The 26,801-nt window shown below is 50.6% G+C and overlaps 1 protein-coding gene across 1 annotated transcript in view; it reads left to right on the top strand.

Annotated features, from left to right (window-relative positions):
- Nucleotides 1–26,801, top strand: part of NRXN2 (neurexin 2) — a 426,193-nt gene that overhangs the window by 149,385 nt on the left and 250,007 nt on the right. Inside the window, exons 4-5 of the mRNA XM_084824057.1 lie at nucleotides 536–837; nucleotides 4,568–4,612. Coding sequence (XP_084680183.1) covers nucleotides 536–837; nucleotides 4,568–4,612 — 347 coding nt within the window. The remainder of the gene's footprint in view (nucleotides 1–535; nucleotides 838–4,567; nucleotides 4,613–26,801) is intronic.

Raw genomic sequence — 26,801 nt, 5'->3', positions numbered from 1 at the left:
ACAGTTGATGCTGTTGCCACCTGCAGGAGCAGTGCATCAAACCCAAAACCCTGAGGGGAAAAGAAAGGGCCTGTGCTGCAACCGCAGCCAGCAGTGAGCACGAGGGCTTGGCAGGAGGTGTCAGGGCCTCCTGCGCCTACCGTCTGTCCATCCCTCACACCCTCAACCCTTCCAAGGAGAGCATGAGGGCTTGGCGGGCTATATCTCCTGATGGCTCTGTGCTGCCTCCAGGATCAGAGGCAGGATGCCTGTGCACACCAGTTGCTGGGGAACGTGGGTGGGAGGGCGCTGTTGCACTCGTGTCCTGTTGTGGGTTCCCCGTGGGCAGCTGGTTGGCTACTGGGGAACAGAAAGCTGGACTGGATGGACCCTTGCTCTGATCCAGCAGGGCCCTTCTGCTCTCATCTTCTTAACTTCTGCATCAGAAAACCTCACCTGTACACCTCTGGGAAGCCCGTCACGCTCACTGCGGCCTTCGCTCTCCCCACCCCCCCAACTCCCCTTCCCCTCGCCGCTCCTTGCCTCTCCCCTGCAGGGAAAGAGGAGTTCGTGGCGACGTTCAAGGGGAACGAGTTCTTCTGCTACGACCTCTCGCACAACCCCATCCAGAGCAGCACCGACGAGATCACCCTGTCCTTCCGCACCCTGCAGCGCAACGGCCTGATGCTGCACACCGGCAAGTCGGCGGACTACGTCAACCTTTCGCTCAAGAGCGGCGCCGTCTGGCTGGTCATCAACCTGGGCTCGGGGGCCTTCGAGGCGCTGGTGGAGCCCGTCAACGGCAAGTTCAACGACAACAACTGGCACGACATCCGCGTGACCCGAAACCTGCGCCAGGTGAGCGGCCACGGCCCGTGTTGTCCCCGGTGTGGGGGTGGGGGTGGGGGTGGACTCTGGAAAGATGCTCGTACTGGGGCCAGAAGGGAGCATCGAGGGGGTTGGGTTGCTGCGCGTATATTTCCCCTCTGTGCCAGACACCATCGAGAGAATGGGTTTGAAACCAGGGTCTCCACGGCGGTGTCCTGTGGGTGCCTCTCAGCATCTCTCTTTGCGCCTGACAGGCTCCCTGCCCTTCCTTTTTCAATTTTATTTCTTAAGATTTTTCAAACGTTGATGATGTTTTTAGCTGGCAGGCTGGCACTCTGTGAAGCCAAAGGCTGCCCTCCAGCTCCATCTTTGTTTGGGTTCAATGGAGTGGTTTTGTGTCTGGGAGCTCAGAGCCCCGCCTCTGCCTCGTACTGAGGGTCTTGGGCAAGTTCCCTTTTCTTTTCATCTCACCTGTTTGCCTTCTGGGAAACGGGCACGATGTGACCGGCCATGCCCAGCACAGCAACCCTTTCGTGAAAAGGCAAGCCCCACCCCCATGGTGGCCATTTTGTGACAGTGCCCACAATGCCCTCCTGCTGTCCCAAATGTGTCCATTGACCCAAAGAGGCGGAGGACCCCTGCTCGAAAGGTTTTCAGCATTGCAGGTTGTTTTGGTGGCTTTACAGTTGGTTAAGGGGAGAAGGGATTCCGCCCGTTCCCCCAAATAAACGTTGGTTCACAACGGGGGGGGGGGGGAGGGTGAGCCTGCCTTGGCTGCTTTACAGGCTTGTTTTATAACACAGGCCTGGTTTATAATATGTGTTGGCCTACAACTCCCACGAGCCCTCAGCATTGGCTATGATGGGAGTTGTAGGCCAAAACATCCAGAGGGCTATACATTGCCCACCCCCAGTTAGCTGTTTCCCACCCCTCCTCCCTTCCCCTCCTCTGCTTGGTGTCTGGACTACAGGGTACCCTGTGCCCTGCACTGTTTGCTTTCACAGGATGCCACTTTGCTGGGCGGATGTGTCGGTGTTTCCCATGACCAAAGAGCATGCTGAATAATGGAGAATTGTGATGGCGAAGGTGTATTCCTAAGGGGAGCCTTGTTCTGTGAATCCTAAGGGCAAATCATGGGGGGGGGCTGTCCCTCCCCCCAGCACATACACACACACTGTTCCACCCTCCAACAGTGGAGTTGCAGAACTGAGATGGGCAGGAAGGGCGCGAGGCAGGTTAGCTGCTCAACTGATGGTGTGGAATTTGGAGGCACGAGGTGGGGGAGCTTATGGCAAGGGACAGGGTGTGTCTCTGTGTGTGTGCATGTGTGTGTGCCTGAGTGCAGTGCATCATTTGGGTACCAACAGTACAAATCAGTGGACCATAAGAACAATTGTATTATGCAAGAACAAAAAAGGTGCACAGATACATAATCACTTGTTAATAATCGAATGATGAAAAGCATTACTTCAAGTAAATGTGTAGTGTACACGCACCCCTGTACTCAAGCACATGTATTATGTGTGATAGTGCTTGAAGGACACAGAGTTTCTGCTTAACAATGCTAAACAATAATTTAGGGCATAGAGGAAGAGCGGAAGCTGTCTTACTCTGAGTCAGACCTTTGGTCCGTCTAGCCCAATATTGGCGACACTGGGTTTCAGGCGAGTTTCTTTCCTAGCTGCTCCTGGAGAAGCTGTGGATTGAACCCGAAACCTTCTGCATGCAAAGCAGGGGCTGTACAGCTGAGTTAAAATCAGAGGCATCAAGCTCTCAGGCCTTGTGTGAACATCCGAGACACCACAACCCCAAACCTATTTCAGGCAGTGTGCGAAAGGTGCCCTACGATATGTTGAGAGGCATCTTTCATAACTTCACATCTTCCGGAGCTGTGTGGCTCTAGGAGAAAAAAGGTCCTGGGGCTAAGTCCTGGTAAACCCTGGTTCAACGTAGGCTGTGGGTGAAGAGGGAAAGCGAGATGTGGAGAGATGTGGAAACACCATGGCTCAGTGGTAGAGCCCCTGTTTTGCATGTAAAAAGTCCCCACGTTTGATTCCTGGCATCTCCAGGTAGGGCTAGAATTATTCCTGCTTGAAACCCTGGGGAGTCGCTGCTGCCTGTCCATGTAGACAGCACTGGGCTAGATGGACCCAGGGTCTGGCTCTGTATAAGGCGGCCTCTTGTGTTCCTGGCTGTGGATCTGGAGACTGACGGTGCTTCCAGATGGAGGAGACCCGGCACTGCCAACCCAAAGTCCTTGTGCAGCTATTCCATCTTTCCCTCCTTAACGGAGAGTTTTGCGGTAAGAAAAAAGAGGGAAGGAGTGACAGGAAAACTCAGGAGGGTTACAAATCCAAGGCAACCATGTCTGTGCCCCTGTGAAATTCCATGCCCGAGGCCAGGAGGGTTCCCAAGAAAAAGCCTCATCTGGAAGCACCGTAAGAAAACCAGGATGAGATGGGAAGGCGTCTCTTTGTGGATGGAGCTGCGCCTCTGACAAGCTGTCAGGGAGTGTCAGGGTCACCTAGGGCGAGTAGGGCGGGAGGGAGAGGGTTCCATCGGACAGGGAGCCATGGAGCCAAAGGGATACGAAGAATGCTTCTCACTCATCCAACACACAGTGCTGTATCTCTGCCCTTGAGTTTGTGTGTGTGTGTGTGTGTGTGTGTGTGTGTGAGAGAGAGAGAGAGAGAGAGAGAGCATGTTCCCAGCTGCCCAAAGAAAAACTGATGGCACATCTGTGAGCTACCCGGTGATGGGGTAATCAGCAGCATGCTGGGGTTTCTAGCCTTTCTCCACTTGCTGCCCTTGGGTTTCACAGAACTTGTTCTTGGACAGCTCCTGCTCTCTCTGCTTAACCCCCTTGACAAGTTTCTTCTCCCCTTTTCATCACAAAAGCAGCAACTGGCCATGGGTTTAGACCTGGGGAGGACGGGGTGGGGTGGAGAAGCAGCCACTGTTCTCCCCTCTTGGTCCCATATGGCCTCTCTGGCTGCTCTCTTTCTGTTGCGTGCTTTCTCTTTCTCTCTCCAAAGTCACTTGGATCCAGGCCTTATTTCTCAGCAGCCGCCGCTGCCTCCCACCAGCCACGACCACCTCCCTGCAAACACATGTCACAGCCGGGATGGTCCCTGCCAGGCCCACCGCCCCGTTCCACCCCCCTCCCATCCCCCTCCCCTCCCCGAAACTGGCCGCCTTGGAATTACTAATACAGCTAACATCGGCCTCGCTTTGTTCCTCCATCCTTCCACCCCCTGCACTCTCACCCTCCCACCCCCAAAACCACCTTGTTAGAGATTGCGTTGGCAACTTTTGTCGTTGTGTGTTACTAACACGCTTCTCGGGGCCAGGTGTTCGGGCTGGGTGTGTGTGGAAGACTTGACTTCTCAGCCGGAGAAACCAGAACTAACCTTTGTGCCATCCACGGAATGTTGGTTGTTTATATTTCTTTTTTCTTTTCCAGTCTTTCATTTTGTTCCGTTCTTTCCTTACTAACCAAGATCTAGAAAGTTCCATGGGTTTGGGATGGGTGGGGGTGGCGAGGCCGGTGCTCTCGGGGGGCGGGGGGGAGCAGGGTTGTGTGGTTTAGTGTCTCTCATTTTGCTGGTCACAAGAATTGGGGAAATTTATTTCTCCTTTTAAATTTTTTAAGAATATCTCCCTTGAATTTTCATGGTTGGTCATTTTTTGTTCTGTTTATCCCTTCTCCCCCCTCTCGTTTTTGTTTTTTTGTTGTTTCGTGTTTTTTTTATGCATACAGCACGCAGGAATTGGACACGCTATGGTAAACAAACTGCATTACCTGGTAGATATCAGTCTAATTGTCTAATCATTTGGTTTGCCGTGGGTTTTACCTCTTCCCCTCCCTTTCTTATTCTTTTAATTAGTTAATTGGGTTTTTTTTAAAAAAATTATTCTTGGTTTGAAAATTTTTGAAAGCACATTGATGTGCGTGCACATACATACCCACATACGCACCAAGATTTTTTATTGAACTGAGGTTTTTAAAAAACAAAATACAAACCAAATATATGCTACAATGTTTTCCCAAAAGACACCAGCATGTATTGGTATGAATTTCACAAGCACTCGAAGAGCTGTGGTGTAAGCTTAGGTTTTGGAAGCCACCTCAAAACCAAGGGTAGCACATAATTAACCAGCCTACCAAGTGGCCAGAACAAGCTACAAATTGCCCACAATCAAAATTATTTTTACACACTAGGGATGTCAGAGAAATCCGCAACGAACCACATGAGTTCGGATTTTCATGAATCCGATCTGCGGATTCCACAGCACTTTCCCCCCGTCGGGCAGATTCTGCAAACCTGCAGCACATTTTTCTAACTTTCCCAAAATTTTGTGCAAGTTTCCTTGTAGGAAAATACGTAAAATAAAAAAACCTGTCCAAAAATGCACTTTCCTCCCATAGGCTAAAGTGTAAAAATGCAGATTTGGGGGGAATTTGCACATTTTCACATGTGCGCATTTGCACAAATGTGCCTTTGTGCAAGAGCGAATTCATGCAAATGTGAATTTGCTCAAATTTGGAAACAAGAACTGATTCCATCAATACATGAACGGTGACACAAAAGACCCGACATTCTGCAAAACACAAGTGGAACGGATTTTGTGCAATCTATGCATTCCTTCTAACACACGCACGCACTGCCTCTCTTCCAAGGAGCTCAAGGTGGTATACATGTTCTCTCCCCTTCCTCATTTTATCCTCACAACACCCATCTGATATAGGTTAGGCTGAGAGATGGTGACTGGCCCAAGGACTAACTTAAATCCTATTTATTTCAGTGGATCTACTCTAAATAGGACTTGGGCTGGATTTTACTCTAGGTCTGCCCAGTCCTAGTACCACACTCTTAACACAAGGGCAGGCAGAAAGTAGATCTCCAGATGTTTCGGACTTCAACCCCCAGTATTCCTGACCATTGGCAATGCTGGTGAGGGCTTCTGGGAGTTGAAGTCCAAAACATCTGGAGATCTAACTTCTCCCCACACTGGCGAGTCTAACACAGCCTTCCCCAGATATGTTGGACTGCAATTCCCAGAAGCCCCAGCCATCATAGCCAAACAAAAGCACATTCACAAAGGGTGCTTCCAGATAGAGGGCTCATAACGCTATCAATCAAAAGGTATTGTGCAGCTTTTGCGTCTTTTCCTCCTTCACAGATTTTTTTCTGGGAAGGACGAAGATGGAGGAAGTGGGGGGGAAGCACAGGAGGGTTACAAATGGAAGTCAGTGTTGTCTGGACACCCCACCCCACAGCTCATAAAATGCTACGTTTAGGTGCTTCCAGATTGCAAGATAAAAGCCTCATCTGGAAGCACCCCCAAAGGCCTTGTTTGATAGAAGTCCTGTTCTGCTTGATAGCACATGCAGTCGGTCAGATGACAGGTCTGAGGAACTTGAGATCCTCCAGATATTGCTGGACTAGAACTCCCATCAGTGCTGACCATTGGCCATGCTGGCTGGTGCTGATGGGAGTTGGATACCAGATGCTTCGAGAGGGAGGGGTCTTAGCGCCACCAATCAAAAGACCTTGTTCAGCTGTTCCTTCTTTTCCTCCTTACTGGATTTGTTGTGGTAAGAAAAAAAGATGGAAGAAGCTTTGGGAAAACGCAGGAAGGTTACAAGTAGAAGACAACATCCAGACCACCCCCACCCTGTCCATGAAAGTAATGAGGACAGGGCAGTTGCACAATAAAAGTTCTATCTGGAACAGGGCATCGAGGGTCAGCATGGTTAGGCACTTGATGAGGACCCACAGCCCAGGAGGGGCCCCAAGACAAGAGCCCCCTGGACTTGCTCCTCCTCTTTGCCATTGCGGCCTGCTTGTTCCCCTGCCTCTTGCTCCGGCCCGGACAACGGTGGTGGTGAGGAGGAGGCGCAGCAGATGCCATGGGCCATTTGCTCCCTGGCTCTCTGCCTGTCAAGCGGGCAAGTGGCAGCCATGATGAGAAAGAGGAGGAGGAAGGTGACAATGGTGGTGGAAAGGTAAATGCAGGGAGGGAGGGGGCCCATTGAGGCCCAAGGCCCCTCCCAAACCTGGAGCCCGCACAGATCTGGAAGCACCTTATCTCATGTTTGGTTGCAATCCAAAAAAGATCTCGCAGCCAAGGACCACAGCCAGAAGCCCACAAACAACTGGAGAGCTTCCTGACCTCAGGTCTGTGCCCCAAACTGACCTCTTTTATGGGGGGACGGATGCATATTTTGTGCCCCCTTAAACATTTTTCTATTTTTCCCCCAAACTTACACACGTACGCAAAATGTCTTTTCTTCCTTTATTTTTTCCTTTGCAAATACCAATACAAACAAGCCAGCAAACATGGTGAATCGTTAAAAACATGTTCTTTTATGGTTTTGATTTTTCCCCCTACCCTTCCCACCCCACCCCCCAAAATCCATGGAAAACACCATCCCATGAAGCAACTTCTGTGCGCTGTTACACCTGCGCTGTGACCCCAGCTGCCCCCCAGGGAAGGATGCCAAGTGGCAGCCAGCCAGGGTACGAGGATTGGGGCGACCTCGATCTGAGGCAGAGGAGGCGGAGGCAGCTCCCTGCGTGGCACAAAACCAATTCCTCCTCCTCTCTCACCCCCCGCAATTTTCTGTGGAGTTGTGGTGTGGTCTGGGGACGGAGGTCATGGTGGGGGAAGGGGGGCAGGATTTCCCTCTTTTCGTAAATATCTCCTGTTAAGGATGCTCCTGTTAGCAGAAGGCTTTATTTGGGCCTGGCACCATAACTGCCCTGCCCCACTTTGGGGTGGGGACCCTTTTTCTCCTTCGGGGGGTTTGAAAGGGTATGCCCCATGGGCTCTTGCCCATCAAGGTGGTGCCTGAACACAACAGCTGCTCCGTACCCTGTTCCCTTTCCCTGGGGTCCCGCTGGCGGGCCCACCATACCGCATGGCCTGCTGGGATTGCTTTGGGCATGTCGCTTCTGTGTCCAGTTTTTATTTTCAGAGCATCTCTCTAGGGGCTGAAACTAACACTATGTGTTGTACACTGTCCCTGCCCACCTCCTCCTTTTTACCTCTACCCTCCTCTTCCACACTCTTCCAGCCCCTCCCCTCTCTCTGCCTTGCATGGCTCCACCAACTTCACAACTAGGCCATTTCTAAGGGGAGCAACCAGTAGAGGAAGGTTACAATGTGTGGGGTTCTGCTGAGGGAGAGGCAGATCCTGAAAGAGACTGGGTGTGAACACATGTGTGCATGGAATAGGGATGTATGAGAATTTCATTTTTGCAAGCCTCAAATGCACGCACGTGTTTGCTGAAAATGTTCGCAAATTGCCGGACACGTGCGTGCGTTTGATTTGCACAACTTTCCCAGTTCAATTTTGTGCACATTTCCCTGTAGGCTGAATCAGCCCTGCTTCAGTCTATGGAGGAAAGTTGCACAAATTAGGAAAATTGCGCAAATTTGGGGAGCCCTGCAGGAACTTGTGCGAAGTTCACATTTGGCCGCTGCTCGATTTGCGGAGTTTTCTCGTTTGCACGGAGCGAGCAGCGATTGCAACTGCGACAAAGAATCCGGTGCAAGATGAACGGCGAGACGGTATTCAGAGGATCCTAGTGGTTTCGAACATTGCTCATTTGCCCATCCCTAGCTTGGAATGAATGCTAAGCAGACTAGCATTTAAGAGGGTCTTTTCCTACGTAGCTGTGAGGGTGTTTAAGTATTTGTCCATAAGCCCTACAATTTAGTCTTTTCTTCAGAATCAGTTGCCTGAAAGCCATACACAGGCTTAGCCATGAAATTAATAACATACGAGCCATGCTGGATTAGACCAAAGGCCTATTTCTTTTTTGTTGCTCTTAATTTTTTAATGCTCTACTATCTATATAAATTACATGTTAGACATCTAATTAACACGGAACGTAATAGGAACGAAACTGTATACACCTACTAAGGAGGAATTTAACACCTACACTATAAACATTATCAGCTTCTCTAAATAAATCTATTTAACCATCGTTTATAATATTTACAGCAAGGAAAAGCTCTCATACTTATCAGTATCAAAACTGCACCTTAATTTCATCAAAGACATGAATGGCAACCAGCTAGTCTTACATTTTCCAAATAGTTTTGTTTGCTCTACCTCAGTCTAATGAATTCTCTTAGATTTGTCAATTATGAAGTTTTACAAACTTTCATTAACCATTCTGAGACAATATGGGAGCAGTTCTCCACTTTTGAGCTACCAAAGTTCTTTCAGTAGTTGCTAAGTTCCAAGTTATCTCTTTGATTTGAAGGAAATGGCTCTGAGGGCACAATCCTATGCACGTTTAGACCAAAAAAAGTCCTACAATTCCATGGCTGGCTGGGGAATGCCGGGAGTTGCAGGGCTTTTCTCTTTCTAAGTATGCATAGGATTGCATTCTTATTTTATTTATTTATTACATTTCTATACCTCCTCATAGCCGAAGCTCTATGGGCAGTTTATAAAAGCTAAAACATTAAAATACAATATGCAAAGTATAAAAGCCATTTACATAAAAGCGTACAGACAATATTTACAAACCACATATAACTAAAAACAACTTTGAACTAAAAACAATTTAACCAAAAAAAAACCAACAATAAAACAACACAGCTTAAAAACAGTATTCAAGAGTCAGCAAAAGGAACAAGAGGTCTACAATCCTAAATAAATTAGCATCCTAAATAAATTTGTTAATCAAAGGGTCATCAAAGGATCTAAGCATAGACTAGGGGTGCAGAATGAGAGGCTGGGGGGGCGAATCAAGTCCTTGGGGGGGCTGGCCCCACCCCTTTTCCCCTGAAGACCAGTCGTTTGGTTGTTTCCCAACTTTTGTGCGGTCTTTTTCCCCCATTCTAAAAGGTTGAAATGCCTTTCCCGAGGCTTAGCTACTTTCAATGAGAGCTTGAAGCTACGAGATGCTGGTATTTTTGGTGTTTTTGCCCCACTCCCCAATGGGCTGTGGTCCCCGAGAGCTTCTCTGAAATGGAATCCAGCCCTCGGGCTGAAAGAGGTTCCCCCCGCTCCATGTATAAAGACATGTACCCTCCATGGAATGTTATTACATGCATCGCTCCAAAAAGCTGCAAGCTTTGGGCAGCTCCACCAGATATGCTCAGAACCAGCTTTTGGAGATCCATGCCTCCAGCAAAAGCCCCATCTAGTCTGGAATCTTGTTTTCCACAGTGGCCAACCAGTTGCCTCTGGGATGGCCACAAGCAGGACATGAGGACAACAACATCCTCCCGCTAATGTTCCCCAGCACCTGGTATGCCAAGGGTAGTGCCTCTGAACCTGAAGGCTCTCCCTCCTTCTCTCATGAGAGATCTTCCTCCTGAACTTTTCTGACTTGGCACAAAAGCATTTTTGATGAGGGAGGTGGAGAAATGGCTGCAAAAACACTCCTGTGGAAGATGTGAGCATCTTCTCTGGGCCATGGCAAGAGGTGTTGCTAGGCCCAAGCCCATGGGGCCCTGACCTCAAATCTATTTCCCAGGGCTCCTAATCTATTTCCCAAGGCCCTAGATCTATTTCCCAGGGTCCCCAATCTGTTTCATAGAGCCCCAGATCTATTTCCCAGAGCCCTGACTGTCTATTGATGCCAATGGAAGGTTTTTTCCTTAGCTTAATTGCAATGCAGGGGGCAATATTCAAGGGGATGTAGTGGGGAGGGAAGGGTAAACTCTCCCCTCCCCACATGATGCAACACCCCCCCCCCAAAAAAAGAAAAATCTTCCCCTGCATGGCAATGAAGCTTAGGAGGGAAAAAACCATTTTCCATTAGGTTAACATGATCTGGAGCAGGGTGCAAATTAACTGGAGAATTTATTTTATTTGAGATGATTTGGATGAGAAATTAATCGTCTGGCTTTGCTTCCTGTGAAATGTAAATAAATCCTCCTAATGATTTCTAAATGTGCATATGTAGATATAAATTAACCTATACAGTTTTTACGCAGATGTGTGTCCTGTGGGCTGTGGTCCTGGATCTTTTAAGTGGCTAGCAACACTCCTGGTCACAGCTGTGTCTTACACTGGATGAAAGCGATGCCTGAGGTGTAAGACTGTTTCTGAGAGAAGAGACATGTGAAGAACTCTGGGCAAAAGGGTCTTGCTCTGATCCAGCCAGGCCGTTCTCGTGCTGTTTCGCACTTTGTATATCCAGAGGTCTCGGTACCGCTTCCGCAAACACGGTCCTGGGAATCTGTTCCACTTGGCTTCTGTGGCCCCATGCACTGCATAGCTGTGGAAGCTATCAACAGTTATTTTTATTCATAGTCCATGGGTGGACTCTCCCAGTCGGCACCCAAAATGTTTCGGGGTGCGGGGTGGGGGAACACAGGTTATTTTGTCAAATGCCTTCTAGAGATTTGGCAAAAAATATTCTGGGCCTTGAATTAGCTCCAGTGTGAATCAAGCCCCCCTATTGCACTGTCCCCCTCTGGGTCTCCTCCTGTTACCCCCTTTCTCCTTACTTAGAATGTCGTGGAGAGAGAAGGAGGCTTGGAGCAGCTATCATGGCTCTAGATTAGGGTCGGGGAACCTCCTGATCGTGGTAGGGCCGGCCCTGCTTATGGTGGACTGCTTGTTCAAGGGTGACCCACAGCCCCCCGAGCCAAATATTGCAGAGGATGTGGCATTTGGATTATTCCCATCCGGCCTCTGAGACCCCTCCTCTACAGCCCTGTCTTTCTTCCTTCCATGCCAGCTGCAGAGGGAGGGGCATCTCTTCCTTTCTAGCCAGTGGGGAAGAGCAACAAATTGCAGGTGCTGAGGCCCTGATCCGGATCGGGACCACAGCAGGGGCAAAGGGTCGAAGGCCCTTTACCTCCCCTCATGCCCCAGCACTTGCAATTTGTACTGGGGGGGGGGAACCTCCCGTTGGAGCCCCCCAGTGCAAATTACACTAGGGTGTGTGTGTGTGTGTGTGTGTGTAAGAGAGAGAGAGGATGGATGGATGGATGGATGGATGGTTGATGAATGGGGTGTGCGTGTATGTGTGAATGGATATATTGGGTGGGGTGAAATTATGAGTGGTGATGCACACTTTTGGCTCCAGCACCACTCATGTGGCCTCTGAGGAAATGGGGTCCTGGGAGAGGCAAAGGTTCTCCTCTGCTGCAGATGCTGCCGCCAGCATGTGTGCAAACCTCCAGAGATGCTGTCTGGGGCCCGTTGGAAATGTAGTTCTCCTGGTTCACCATGCCGCCAGCATCTGGAGAGGCAGGGAAGTATGGGAATGAGTCCCGATGGCCTCGCATGCTCGTGGCAGCACCTAGGACCTAAACCTTGAGGCTTCTGTGATGGAGCTGAGGAATGCTCCCAGCGGCCCACGCCCTGCCCCCCGCCCCATCCCACAGGCAGCATCCTAGCTTGCTAAGAGGAACCCAGAGAGGAGGGACAAAGTGCACTTCTTCACACAGCGCAGAGTTAAACTATGGAATTCGCTACCTCAAGATGTAGTGATGGCCACCCGTTTATTTAGATAAATTCCTGGAGGAGAAGGCTGTCGATGGCTCCTGGTCCTAATGGCTCTGTGCCACCTCCAGGATCAGAGGCAGTGAGCCCATGTGCACCAGTTGCCGGGGGACATGGGCGGGAGGCTGTTGTTGCCCTCCTGTCCTGCCTGTGGCTTCTTGGTCGACAGCTGGTTGGCCACTGTGTGAACAGAACGCTGGACTGGATGGACCCTTGGCCTGATGCAGCAGGGCTCTTCCAGTGTTCTTCTGAGAAGCTTCTTTTTGCATCACCTGGCTTGGTGCTTTAGGTACAAAACTGGGAGACTGAAAGGTGGCCTCTGAAGACCAAAGGGGAGGTGACCCAGTGTGCACTTTTGGTGCACCCTTGACATGGGTCTGCTGTGCCTCCTGAGCCACGGTTGTGATTTCCGCCACAATCCTCCCAGCGCGCTGCGCACCAGGCATGAACGTCAAGCAGAAGCTGGGACGTGGTGGCAAATCCCTGCCTCTCTTTTTGTGGCTGAGCACTGGCCCTTTCTGGTCATGGGACTTGAGGGAGGAGTTAGGAACATCAGAAGCTGCCTTGTACTGAGTCAGACCCTGGGTCCATCTACCTTAGCGTTGTTGACACTGACTGGCAGCAGCAGCTCTCCGGGGTGTCAGACAAGAGCTCTTTCCTAGTCCTACCTGGGGATTGAGCCTGGGACCTTCTGCGCGGTATGGTCCTTCCCTTAAAGAGAAAGCAAGTTTCCAGTCCTCATGGTTCCAAATAAAGGGATGGTTTTAAACAGGGAACCGAGTATCTGCCTTATACCGAGCCTGACCATTTGTTCATTTGGCCCAGTATTGACAACACTGTCTGGCAACAGCAGCTGTCCAGAATTTCAGGCAGGATTCCTTCTTAGCCCTATCTTGAGATGCTGAAGATTGAATCTAGGACCTTGTGCCTGCAAAGCGTGTACTGGACCACGGAGCTATGATCCTTTCCCCCAAAAAGAAAGTTAGAATCTGGTCCTTGTGATTTTGCATAAGGGGTTGATTTAAACATAAACATCGGGAGCTGCCTTCTACGGAGCCAGACCCTGGGTCCATCTAGCCCAGTATTGTCGACTCAGACTGGCAGCAGCGGCTTTCCGGGGTTTCAGACGGGGTTTTTTCCAGCCCTACCTGGAGATGCTGGGAATCAAAACTTCTGCAGGCAAAACGGGCTCTACCACTGAGTTATAGCCCTTCCCTGGGTGAGTGTGTGGGGAGGTTAACTCTGGCTTTGTAAATATCTGCAGGTTTCTTTCAGATGTGCATTTGTGTAGTTGGGCAGATATGAGGAAGAGGGAGGTGTGTGTGTGTGTGTGTGTGCTGTGCACTGTCAGTCCATTGCTTTGCCTGTGTCCGTTCTCAGCTGATCCACCTTGCACAGTATTTATTTACATTTATTTAGTTATTCAGTGTACGAGTCCCCCTTTAGCCGAAGCCCTCAGCGGAACAGACATAATGAAAGTAAATACAGCATAACCAATGATAAAATACAGTCAAATAATTTTTGAACATTTCAAAAGCAGCAACTGTAATTTAAAATAGTTTTTATAAGAAGAGATAAATATCCAAAACATGGGAAAAGATTACTTTAAAACACAGCTTTAAACGTTTCATTCAAAATGGAACAAGCAGCAGTTAAAACTCATTTTGGAAGATCGGAGACAATAAAAAGGTCTTTGCCTGGCGTTGAAAAGCCAGCTCGGTGGAGCATTCCACAAAGTAAAGTATTCCACAATTTGGGGGCCATCACAGAAAAGACCTGCTCACAAGTAGCCACCCACCGCGTGGGGGCACTCGGAGCAAGGTTTCAGATGATGATCTCAGGGCATGGGCAGGAGTGTATGGGACGAGGCAGTCGTTTAAATCGGGCGCAGAACATTACTGAAGGGCCGGATGAGATCAGTGCATGTGTTTCTCTCTTTCTTTGATCAGACATAACAGGAAGGATTTCTCCGGGGGGTTCCTCCAGCGGGCGAGGCTTGGAAGCCAAGCCCCCTGGAGGAACCCCAGGAGTCTCCACGCACCGGATTGATGAGCTCTGATTAGGCCCATAGTTGGAGGGTTGTGCATCCCTTCCTTAGACACTGTGGCCCCAAGTTGTGAATGGCGTTATAGGTTATCACCAGCACCTTGAATCAGGCCCAGAATTAACTGGGAGCCAGCAAAGATGGTACAGTACTGGCATAATATGATCATAACGCCCAGTTCCAGTCAGTACCCTAGCAGCATATTTTGTATTAACTGAAGTTTCCATACCGTCTTCAAGGGCAGCCCCACATACAACACATTGCAGTAATCTCACCAGGAGTTTACCAGGGCATGAATCACTGAAACCAGGCTGTTTCTATCTAGGGAATGCTGTAACGGTTACACATGACTCCCAACGGTTCCCATCTCCAGGCCCATCTATGGAGCAATCCCATCTGAGAATCAGTTTCTCTCTCTCTCTCTCCCTCTCTCTCTCTCTCTCTCTCTCTCTCTCACACACACACACACACACACACACACGCCAGCCCCAAGCATAAAAAGCATCTCTTATATCAGCCTTCCTCAACTGATGGCCCCCAGATGTGTTGGTCTGCAACTCCCATGGCTGGGGATGATAGGACCTGTAATCTAACACATCCGGAGGATACCAATTTGGGGAAGGCAGCCCTGCATCATTTTCCAGGTATGTTGGTGGTGGGGAGTTTCCTGCTAATATTCCCGTGATCCCTTCCCAGCCCTGCTGGGATCAATTGACTGCCCTCCGCTTTAAAGCTGACTCTCAAATAGAGCAATGTAGAAGGCTAACCCATGACGCAAAGCAGGGGTTATCCCACTGAGCTATGGACCCCTGCCCATACACAAATACGTGTTTGTGCAAAGCCCAGTGTGCCATAGCCCGGAGCTGCACGAATGTCTCCGTGACAAATGGCTGCAGGCATCTATGTCTGTGTGCGAAGTCCCATCTTGAACAGGGTGTTTTCCCTTTGCTGCATCATCTGCTGTTACACAGCATAAACGCACTCAAAAAGTGGTCTCTCGCACCCGTGTTCAGGAGTGATCTTCTCTGCATAGTAACAATGTGCAGGAATGCACAAACTGCCCGCTCGGTTTCCGGTGCATTCAAACATATGTTCAGAATTCCCTGTAGTTTCCGACTGTGTGACTGTGAGGATGAAGGTGTGTGTGCTTGCCTTGTGTGGGCACATGCAAGATTCAGCTGCCTGTGTGACTCTGACAGGGAAAATGTGTGAGTGGAGTGTGAGCGTGGTGGGTTCTGTATGTGGATTCATCATCATGCAGCATCTTTCCCTATGCCTGTGCCTTTCCTGTCCACCTCGTGTGGGTGGGTTTCTGAGAAACCATCCTCTCTCGGTGTGTCTGGCAGGCCAAGCCCCTTGGAGGGTGTCAGAAAGGGCCATAGCACAGTGGTAGAGCACACACTTTGCATGCAGAAAGTCCCAGGTTCGATCCCCGGCCTCTCCAGGTAGGGCTTAAAAAACTCCTCCTTGAAACTGTGAAGCACCACTGCTCCCAGTCAGTGTCAACAATACTGGGCTAGATGGACCACGGCGGGCTAAATGGACAAGGGTCTGACTCAATATAAGGCAGCTGCCGATGTTGCTATGAGGTTTGTGTGTGGCGGCGTGGGCACGTTAGGGATGTCAGAGCAATCCATTTAGAGGGCGGAGGTCGACGTATTTGTCGGTTCGGCCCTCTGGACTTCAGCCCGTTTTCTGCTAACTGGCCCCACTCGGTCTGCAGTGAGTCAGGCCAGTTAGCGGATTTTCCATCTTTTTTATTTGCGCAAATTACAGCTGCAATTTGTGCAAATTCACATGATTTGCAGAAATCCCACAAAGCGTGGCTGCAATCTGCGCAAATTACCCAAATTCCAGTCGCACATTGCGCAAAGCTCTATTTGTGCAAATTGCGGCTCGACAAAAAGAAATATGCACAAAACGTCCCCGGGGAAAACCCGTGGCTCAGCTCGCAAATGCAAGCTGAGTCAGGTGGGCCGCGGAAGTCTGTCGAGCCCAAAAAGGGATTCCCAAGTGACGGACCTGGAATGTGTGGACATAACAAATGGCGTGAATGGTGTGCTCTTTGAGTGCTTGCTCAGGGGACCTGACTCCCCTTGGGCATAAAACAGACACAGCCATGTCCTTGAAAAACTCGTAAACTGGGTCTGGGGTGGACACCCTTTTTAACTCCCCACAGATGTGCTCCCAATGCCTACTTTAGGTGCTCCCGTTAGAAATGGCCAAGCAGCCTTCATTCTGCTTCCTCTGTCTCTCTGATTCCTCCACCTGGCCTTCTCCATTCTTTCTGTTTTTCTCTTGCGTGCATGACTTTTCCTGCCTCTCTTTTCTCTCTCTGTCCCCATGGGCCCCCCCTGGCCCCCATTCCGTCTAACACGCATGGAGGTCGCTTTGGGCCGGTATTCTGCCTTGCACGGCTTCTGTCTCCATCCAAGTCTCTCTCGGCTGATCTCTCTGTCTCTCTCTTTCTCTCTGTCTTTCTCTCTCTTTCTGATGATTAATTAATTAATTAATTGAGAGTCATGATGAATGCTAGCTGATAATTAACTCCTGTTGTACTAATAGTGTACTAATTACAGACTGTGTTGATGGTTCCTACTAACTGCCATTTTTGTGTCTGAACTTTTAAGTTTGTCCAAGGAGACTGCCCCAACTTTTTTTACTCAAACATCCCCCCCACCTCTTCCTCCTTGCTACCTCCTGCCCCCCTCCCCCTGGTCCTGCTTTCCTAGTCCTGTTTGGCTGTTTCGCAAGGGGGTTGCTCTGTTTAAAAGGTGGGCTGGGGGTGCATGTAAAAGATGCTCAAAATGGAGGTCAAAAACAGATGATAGAACAGGTGGGGAAAATGTATTTGAGCCAAATTATGTCTTGGGGTTGAGCAAGGGACATGTTGTGCTTTTCTACTTAAATTCCCCAAAGATGAGGGAATGTGAAATGCATTTGCTGGGGTTGGGGGGAGTGGGTTAGGTCGGATGTTCAGAGCCAGGACTCCTGGGTCCCCTCTCAGGAGCTTTGTGGGCATGTGTTGGCCAGCAGTGAGGAAGGCGACACTGCGGGGAAGAGTTCTTTTCATGAAAAGAGAAAGGTCTCGGGTCTGCCTGACAGGCGCACCATCCAGCCCAGAAGACAAGAGGAGTGCTTGGCCGTGAGGCTTGGAAAACTCTGAGGTGGATTCAGCCTCCAGATGTCTCGGACTACACCTCCCACCACCCCAGTGTCCATGCTGTCTGAGGATGAAGGGAGTTGTAGTCCTATACATTTGGAGGGTCTCAGGTCGAGGAAGGTAGTTCTCGGGCCTGTTCAAACACTGCCTGCATTGCAAAATGCAAATGGCTCCCTCCGAGAGCTTGCGCCAGGCTCCTGCTCCACCTGTAACCCCCCCTCCGGGTGGCTGGACTCGAATCCAGGCCTAGAGCAGTGTCCCCTGAGCTCGCTGGCTGAGGCCAAAGTCCTGCTCTGTTGACCGAATGAGAGTGGAAGCCCCCTGTTATTTATACTAGGCCCAGCCAATCCGGAGGCTTCATAGTGCCTGCCTATCGCTGGGGCCGATGTTGCTCACTAGGGCTAGTCTATTCCCTTCTGTATTCTGAACAGGCTTCTGTGACCCGGAAATCAGTGGAGGCTGGTGGCTCCTATGCCAGTGAGGTGGTGAATCCGCTCCGGGTTTCAGTCAGAACCAGTCAGAACTCCAAAGGAGCTCTCCAAGGTGCGGAAGAGTTCTGACTGAAACCCGGAGCGGATTCACTGCCTCACTGGCATTGGAGTCACCAGCCTCCACTGCTGGAAATAACATTACAGGTTGCTTGTTGGGGGCCACGATCCAGGGGTGGGTGGGTCTGAAGGCAAAAGGAGAGGGACGAATGTTTTTTAAAAGCATATTGTCGCTTAAAGCCCTTACGGCCAGGAAGTCAGCCTTAGGAGGGTGACTTTCAGTCTTTTAGAATGGGGGGAAACTGCACGAACACTGGGAAACCACCACACGAGCGGTGGTTAGGGTAAAAGGAGATGGAGACCAGGGCATGGCCATCTGGGAAGCCCCAGAGGGTGAGACTGGAAACCCCGGAGGGCCGGAGCGGGCCCTCGGAACCATGCTTCTGCACCCCTGCTCCAGGGCCTCCCAAGTGCCGTTTCCTTCCCTCCGAGCTCCACACCTTCCTCAGGCTACTGGATAGTTGCAAGGGTGCCAGACACCATACCTGTCCCAACAGCTGCCTGGGAAGGATCACGCTAAAAGTAGCTGGAGATGTTTCCCTTGGGAACGTCAGAAAGGTCAGAGCTGGATCTTGCCCAACTCCTGCCTCTGAGGTCTACTTCATGCGGTGCGTTTTCTATCCAGGGGCCGGAGGGAAGTGTACATACTGTGGGAAACTGCTACCTCACTCACCTACACACAGTAAAATGTGTGTGTGTGTGTGTGTGTGTGTGTTTATGATCTTTTATACGAGACCATACATGTGGTTTCCCCATTCCCCTGCCTTTGAGTAGAGCAGGGATGAGCAGAAAATAGTTCTCTACATGTTTGGGACATCAGCTCCCAGCATTTCTGACCACTGGCCATGTGGCAGGACATAATGGGTGTTGTAGTCCAGCAACTCCAGCAGGCACCAAGCTGGGGTGGGCTGCCTAAAAGAAGCATGGGCAGAAAGTAGATCTCCAGATGTTTGGGATGTAAACTCCCAGCATTCCTGACCGCTGGCCATGCTGGCAGGGGCTTCTGGAAGATGAAGTCCCAAACAGCTGGAGATCTGCCCACTCCTGGTGTAGAGAACATGTCTTAGGTGAAGGAGGCCTCCGGCTGGCGCACCTGACTCTCCTAACTACACAATTATGTGCCAGTCCCCATTTTCTGGCCTTCGTGTGTTTTTCGTACAGGAGGAAGGAAGGGAGGTAAATCCATTGCAGTGTCACCCTCTGTCTTCGAGGAGAGCTGGTCCAGTTTTGGCCGGGGTGTGGGGATCGATTTGCATCCCTTTTTTTGCAGAGTTTGGGGGAACAGGATGGTGGTGATTACTTGGTACAAAACGGGGTGGGGGGCCGCTTACCTCAAATCCAGCCCCCATCCAATTGCTCTCCCCCCCATTCGTCCGCATTCAGACTTTGTTTGCATGTTGTTGTACTGACTAATTACTAATGTGACCCCACTCTCCCCCTCCTCGCCCCCTGCCCCTCCCTCTCACCTTTCCCTCCCTGCACTTGACTCGCTGGGAAGGGGGAACATCCACCCCGGAGAAGGGTTTCCAGATGGGCCTCTCTCGACGCGCACATCCATTTCCCCCTCCCCCAGACCGCAGCCCCCTACCACCCATGCACGCATGTTCTTGAGCTTGCGGCGGGAAATCTCTCGCACCGCCTCCCCAGCTCAGGAGCCTCCTCGCTTGCCCTCTCTACACAAGACTTGATGGTTCAATCAAAATCATAACGGTGGGTGAACAGGAGCACACCGCCCCCCCCAAGCAGAGTGGCCTCGCACCGTTTCAGTTGTGCGCACCGCAGCAGGAGATGAGGGAGGGGCTGGTTCAGACGACGTCAGTGACCGCGCTGCAGCCGCTCAAACCAAGGAACTGGCTTCTTTGCTGGGGTCTCCCCTGCCTGTTCTAGGTGGGGGTGCGGTTCTGGTGTCGATCTGGACTGGAAGGACCCATGGAGAGGCTGATGTCCCTCCACAGCCGTGCTGCTTTCTGCCTGACGCGACTGTGTCCAGGTATTCAGGCTTCTGGCTGAAGGAATTCACTGTTTGTATCTCATCTGTGCCGGTTTATGGTTCAGGCAAGGAGGAATGTGACGCTCAGCACTGCCCCTTCCAGGATGCGGTGATCGCTGCAGGCGAACAGTGGTGGTACCCTCCGAGGCTGGTGACTGAGGACTGGTCCAAAGTTGCCTTTTGACTGTGGGCCTGTGTACCCTGCATACTAAAACTGTAACATGTGATGTTCCAAAATACGTCCTCAGTAGAGGGAGATGTGACAGGCTGAGTGGCAGGGGCTGCCCGTACCTCTGTCCCCCTCTTGATGGCTGCATCCCATAGTTTCTACCTGAAAGCAACCCAGGCTTCATACACAGAAGGACCTAATGCAAACCTTTTACTTTCAGGTCAGTTTGCTTATGTTTAAGCATGGGTGGGGAACGAGCAGCCCTCCAAAAGTCCAACAGATCTGGAGGGCCGCTCCTTCCCCGTCTCTGCTTTTAAGATTACAAACCTTCTCTCTCTCTCTTCCCTGTTTCTCTTTCTTGTGTTCTTTCTTTCAGAGAAAGGAAAGTGACATTTAAACATGAGCATGACTGAAACACATGGAACAAGAAAGATCAAAACACACGTTCACAAAGTTAACTTTTAAAGTATCCATAACAGAAAAAGATGGGGGGGGGAACAACACCCCAAAACAAGGTTGCTGACTTGAGCTGCTTCTAGTAGGAGGGCTGGTAGGCACTCAGAAGGCAGCAATTCCATCTTTTTTTCCTTAGCGGGTTTTCTGCGGGAAGGAAAAAGACAGAAGGAGCAGTGGGGAACTCTGGCAGCTAAAGTCTACATCAGCCTTTCCCAAGCTGGTGTCCTCTGTCCACACACATTCATACACACGAACATGCCCCCCACATTTGATTGCTGTAAGGGGGGGTGGTGATTTTTGATGGGGGGTAAAAGCAAGGGAGGGTAGATTTACCCTTCCCTCCCCACATGCTGTGCCTAGGAATGTGCAGATCAGCAAAACTCGAGGTCACTGAAGTTCTCTCCCATAGAATCATAGAATAGTAGGTTTGGAAGGGGCCTATAAGACCATCGACTCCAGTCCCCTGCTCAATGCAGGAATCTCAACGGTCCTTCCAACTGGAGTCCGTATCAAATTGCAAGGTTTGTTTTTTTCCTTTCTGCATGAAAACCCGTGTGCATTTTTGTGCATATATTTCCAAACGTATGCATCAATTGTGCACATCTTTAAGATGGACATATTCGTCTCCCATGGATGAAAATGTGTTTGTGCGCATTTTTCAAATGTGTGAACAAGCTGGTTGCAATGGGGAAGAGGAGGAGCAACTCCAGGGGCTCTTGTCAGTGGGCCCCCGCTGGGGTGTGGGCCCTTGGCAGGTGCCCAACCATGCCTACCCTTGACACTGGCCCTGCTTCAGGCTTGCGGGATCTACTTTGTTTTGTAGCAGAACCCTGAAATCCACCAACCAGAACCTGCTGCAAAAGACGTACCCTTCAGGATTGAAGAATTCCGAGCCCAGGCATGTGTTGTGAATATCAGAACTGAACGGAGCTCACAGTCCTTACGCACAGAAATCTGCCTCTGTTTATCCCAAACTTCCTTGATTTCCACAGTATAATTTAGGGCGATGGTGGGGAATCATTTTTTTTGTTGCTGTCGTTAAACAGTTGGGAGTCAGAGGGTGCTTCCAGAGGAGGGTTTCATTGCACGATCACACTGCCGCGTTTGTGGAATTTTATACGGGGCGGTGGTTTTCCAGATGACAATGTCCTCCATTTGTAGCCCGCCCGTGTTTTCTCACTGCTTCCTCTGACTTTTATTCTTAGCAGAAAAAAAATCCGTCATGGAAGAAAAGGAAGAATAGTGGCACAATTCTTTTTGACGATGAGTGCTAGGAGCCTTCCATCTAGAACAGCGGTGGGCTACTTGTGTCCCTTCAGATGTTTTGGCCTGCAGCTCCCAGCTTCCCTCACCATTGGCTATGCTGGCTGGTGCTGATGGCAGTTGTAGTCCAAAACGCCTGGAGGGTACAGAAGCACCTGGAGACTCTTGCCGATCTTTTGTGAATCACCCGGAGATGTACTAGTAGATCCACATCAACCTTCTGCCCACCTCTGATTTGTCTGAGTATCTTGTTTCCAGCGGTGGCCAGCCGTGGCTCCTTCAAGCCCCCCATCAGGGTATAAAGAAGAGGGCTGTTCCCTCTTGATGGCCCACAGCACATGGTAGTTGGAGACGTTTACCAGTGAACAGGGTGGTCATGTGTCCTACTTTACAAAGAACAGCCCTCTCTTTGAAAAGCTGTCAGAGGACAGTCCTCTAATTGAAGGAGTGCTCAGTCCACATCCAATTTAAGACACAATCCTATGGATGTTTAGACAAAGAAAAGGCCTATAGCTCCCAGCAGCATGGGTGGCTGGGGGATGCTGGGAGTTGTAGGACTTTTTCCTGTCTAAAAGTGCATAGGATTGCACCCTTAACAGTAAAGAACCATTTTTAAAAAATCCCATAGCATAATGCAGCCTGCCCCAAACACGGCCCTGTCCATATGTGTTGGCCGACAACTCCCATCATCCTCACCATGCTGCCTGGGAATGATGGGACTTGTTGTCCAAACAGTCTGGAGGCCACTTAGGTTGGTGTGATGTATGTCTTGACTGAGCAGCCATGCATTGCGAAGTGGTCCGAGTTTGCCTTGGGGGGCTGGAGAAGAGGTGCGGAAACAGGGTTGTCACCTTCTTCTTGGACTCCTCCGAGGGGTCTTTGAACTTCAAGTGTCCCCCTTTTGACTCCATTTATTTATACCTCCACCGGAGTCATTATCGCCTCATTAACGCAACCCCAGGCAGTCTCCCCGGCTTCGTGCAAACTCAACTGCCCGTAAACGCCTTGGCTGAGTTGCTTAAGTGTCGGCAGGAGGTGTAGTTAAGCGCTGACCCCTTCCCCTTCAATTAAACCCTCTAGGCAGCCTGCTAACTGCCTGAGCTCTTCCTGCCATTCTTCCAGCCTGGGGAGACTGGCCGCGTGTCCTACTTTACGGAGGACAGTCCTTTGTTAGAAGGACTGTCCTGCAGTTCTTGAAAACCCTAGGAAGGGAGAGCAGAGCAGAGGCCTGGCACTTCCCCAGCCACAGTGCGCAGCAGCTGGACACCAGACAGAGCAGTGGGCACACAGGTCCAGGTTTCGGAGGGCCCTTGGGCAAGACACCCCCAATGGGCCGCCTCCCTCGGTGAGCCCAGCTCCAGCTCCTCCATTTTCTCATCATTGTCACCACTTGCTTGCTGGACAGGCAGAGAGCCAGGGTGCAAGTGGGCCGTGGCGTCTCCTGCTCCACCTCCTCACCACCACCGTTGCCTCGGCCAGAGTGAGAGACAGGCGAACCAGCCGGTTGCAGTGGGGAAGAGGAGGAGCAACTCCGGTGGGTTCTTGTCAGTGGGCCCCCGTGAGGTGTGGGCCCTCTGCAGGTGCCCAACCATGCCTACCTACCCTTGACGCCAGCCCTGAGCAGGAATACAACTTTATTTATTTATTGCATTTATATCCCGCCTTTTTTCCTCTTGCAAAGAACCCAAGGCGGCTTACATTCTCCTCCTCCTCCTCCTCCTCTCCATTTTATCCTCACAACAACCACCCTGTGAGGTAGGTTGGGCTGAGAGTCTGTGACTGGCCCAAAGTCAGCTAGGGAGCTTCCGTGGCCAAGTGGGGACTCGAACCCGGATCTCCTGGCTCTCAGTCCAACACTCTCACCACTACACCACGCTGGCTCTCCATTTCAGATGAATCAGCACTGCAAGTCTGCGCAGCAGTTCCGTAAGAAAGAGGCGAGAGCCGGTGACTTACCCAGTTCTGGTAGAAGAAGCAATTGAATAGAAGTAGCTCAGTATCCTTCATGGATGTCTTGAATCAGACAGCCGTTGAAGGTGTTTCTCGGTGCTTTCTGCCCCTCGTAGGAAAGAGCACTGGATAAATTAATAAACGACTGATGTATAGATATATCGGCAGGTGTTGCGGACCTGCCGTAGAGAGCACACAGGCTGGTAGTACTGTGGAAGCAGGTGGAAGATAGGCCTATATCTACTGGCTCATCTCCAAGTAATTTACAGGTGATTTGCAAGGGTTTCTGACCAGAGGGACCACAAATGACCTATTTTCCTGCCTAAATGAGGCTGCTGAAATCGAGAACATTTGGAGGGAAAGAGTAGATTTGTGTGTGAAAGGACGAGGGGGCAAGCTCCAGTTCTAGTCCTGAAAACGCATTCCTGGGCTGAGCATGTGCTCAGAGGCACCCTTGTTCTGCAGTTGTGTACCCGCCTTCCTAAGCCACTATCTCGTATCTGACCCCAGCTGGTTGACCTTGAGAGAACGGTGAAAAACCGAGCAACCCAAAGCAGGGGTGGGAACCCTCTTTTGGCTCTGGGGCTGGATTGCCACACCCAGACTGAGCGGGTGGACCAAATGATATTAAGGGGGCATGGTCCTGTCCTGAAGCCGTGCTGCAAAGCCCCCCCCCCTGGCAGGACATCATCCGGCGCAGCCCACTTTTTCTTTCTCCGTGCAGGGGGGTGGGGGCACAGGGCTTCGCGCTTCTCTCTGCAGAGACAAAGGGACTTGGCCAGTGCTTACAGCAGCCTGCTCTTGCAAGCACCAGGAGAGCTGCACGCCTCCTTCCCTTGGAGAGGCACCACGGAGAGCTCCTTTAGAGTTCTGGCTGGTTCTGACTGAAGCCCAGAGTGGATTCACCGCCCCACTGACATCAGAGCCACCAACCTCCAGTGGCTTGGGGAGGGGCTGTGTCCTAGCGAGGGGTCCCTTACTCTCCACGGGCTGGATTGGCCCCAGGCCAGATTAGGTGCCCTGTCTCTGCCCTAAAGCAATCTCAGGCCTCCCCCCCCATCAGCTCTGCACCAGCCAAACCCACCCATATTTCTTTCAGCCTTTATCGAAGGCATTCCAGGAGAAATGGAACTTGGGTCTGATTCGGCGAGGCAAGGGAAGCCTTGCTTCTTGGAATAACCAGCCTGCCCACTTCCCCCTTGTGGGATCCAAGTGCTTGAAGCTTTCAGAGTTTCTTTGGGGCTTCATTAAGGCTTAGAGGGCCCTGAGGGCAAATGCCTCACGACTGGGGAGAGGGTGGGGTGGGTCATCTGGGAATCCACCCAGTAATGTTTTCATTTCTCTAAAACCAAGGAAATCATAATGAAGTACAAGACAGGAAGCGGAGAGATGCAGAAGCATTTGAAAGTGAGCCCTTCGAGGCTGCAAGCCACAAAACCATTAATGTTGCTGTGTGTTCCCGTGGAATTTTTGCAGAGCTCCCTCAGCCTAAATGGGTTTGTGGTCTGCAGTCAATCGGATAAAGCCAATCTCGTTCCTATAAATAAAAGGGCAACGAAGGCAACATAACAAACAGAGGACGCATTATCTCTCCTTCCGCTGTTTTCAGAGGGTCTCATTGAGAGAGTTTGGGCTCACCTGTCCCAGAACAAACAGGTCCTGCAATTAGGCCTAGCTGGGATTTAGGCTCCTAAGGGTGGCAGCTTTTATTCTTTGCATTGACCTCCCGCTTTTCCTGAAATGGCCTCAGAGCTACACCACTGCTGTCTGGCCTTTTAACGTACCGAGAGAAGCATTTGAATCATTTGGGAAGTTCAGAGTTGGCCCCAAATGCACCCAAGCCACATAGAACTCCTGTGTCCCATCCCATCGTATAATTTGTGCTGGGCAGTTCCAGCTGGCCATATCTGAAGTCTTTCACTCTCCACCAAGCTTCCTTAATGGAGCTGCCTCCAAATGTGTAGCTCTTAAGAGCAATGCAATCGATCGCCATAGCCAAGTTGTGAAATCTCCTCCTAAAAGTGTGTGTGGGGATATTTTTGCAGTGCCTGCCACGGATGCTTTAGTTGTTCACAGGGCTGTTTCCTCTCCCCACGCAAAGAAAAAGCTGCAGTTCTGTGCTCCAAACTGCGGTATGCAAGCCAATAAAATAGGTAGAAGTGTCCATTTTTTTTAGAAACCTTCTTAACCCTCAGATTTCAGAGCAAGTGTGATGATTCTTTTACTGCAGGGTGCAACTCATGAAATCACACAGGGACTTTGCTCAAAACAGCGGTTCAGAAATAAGAAATAGACAAGTGGGACCGAGGATGAAATGTTGTGCTGCAGAGTGCTCCTGTCCATGGTTCCAGCCCGCCTGTCCTCTTCCAGTTTACACCATTCCATTTCTCTCTAGACCATCAGCATTCTATGACCATTTCTCATTGGGCGGTTTTGGGGTTCCCTTCGGGGTTTTGTTTTGTTTGTTCGCTTTGTTTGTTGTTGAAAGAGCTATTCGTACTTCTGCAAACGTTGGAGTTCCCCCAAGTCTGCTGATACCGTCCTCTTGTGCATGAATGGTGCCAGATGTTAACACCAAGACTGGGACGTTGTAACTCTGGGGGCCTAGTCGACAATGTGCCTTCACAGCTGTCATGGGGCCCATCCCAAAACAGCCCTGAAACTCTTAGTTCTTCGAAGAAGCCTCTGACCACAAGTTCTGAACGATCTGACAGCATTTAGGCCTGGTGTGGAGAATGTGGATAAGGAGACATTTTTATCCCTCTCTCCTAATACTAGAACCCAGTGGGGTCATCCCATGAAGCTGACTGGTGGGAGACTCAGAAAAGACAAAAGGAAGGATCTCATCATGCAGCACAGAGTTAAACTAAGGAATTCGCTTCCATAGCGAATGGTAGCTGCCAGATCTAGTGATGGCCACCAATTT

This window comes from Heloderma suspectum, chromosome 17, assembly GCF_057233095.1.
Source record: "Heloderma suspectum isolate Gila_16-S chromosome 17, 16-S_ref, whole genome shotgun sequence".
Taxonomy (NCBI): domain Eukaryota; kingdom Metazoa; phylum Chordata; class Lepidosauria; order Squamata; family Helodermatidae; genus Heloderma; species Heloderma suspectum.
Note: the sequence above shows the minus strand (reverse complement) of the source record. Positions and strands in the feature narration are given on the sequence as shown.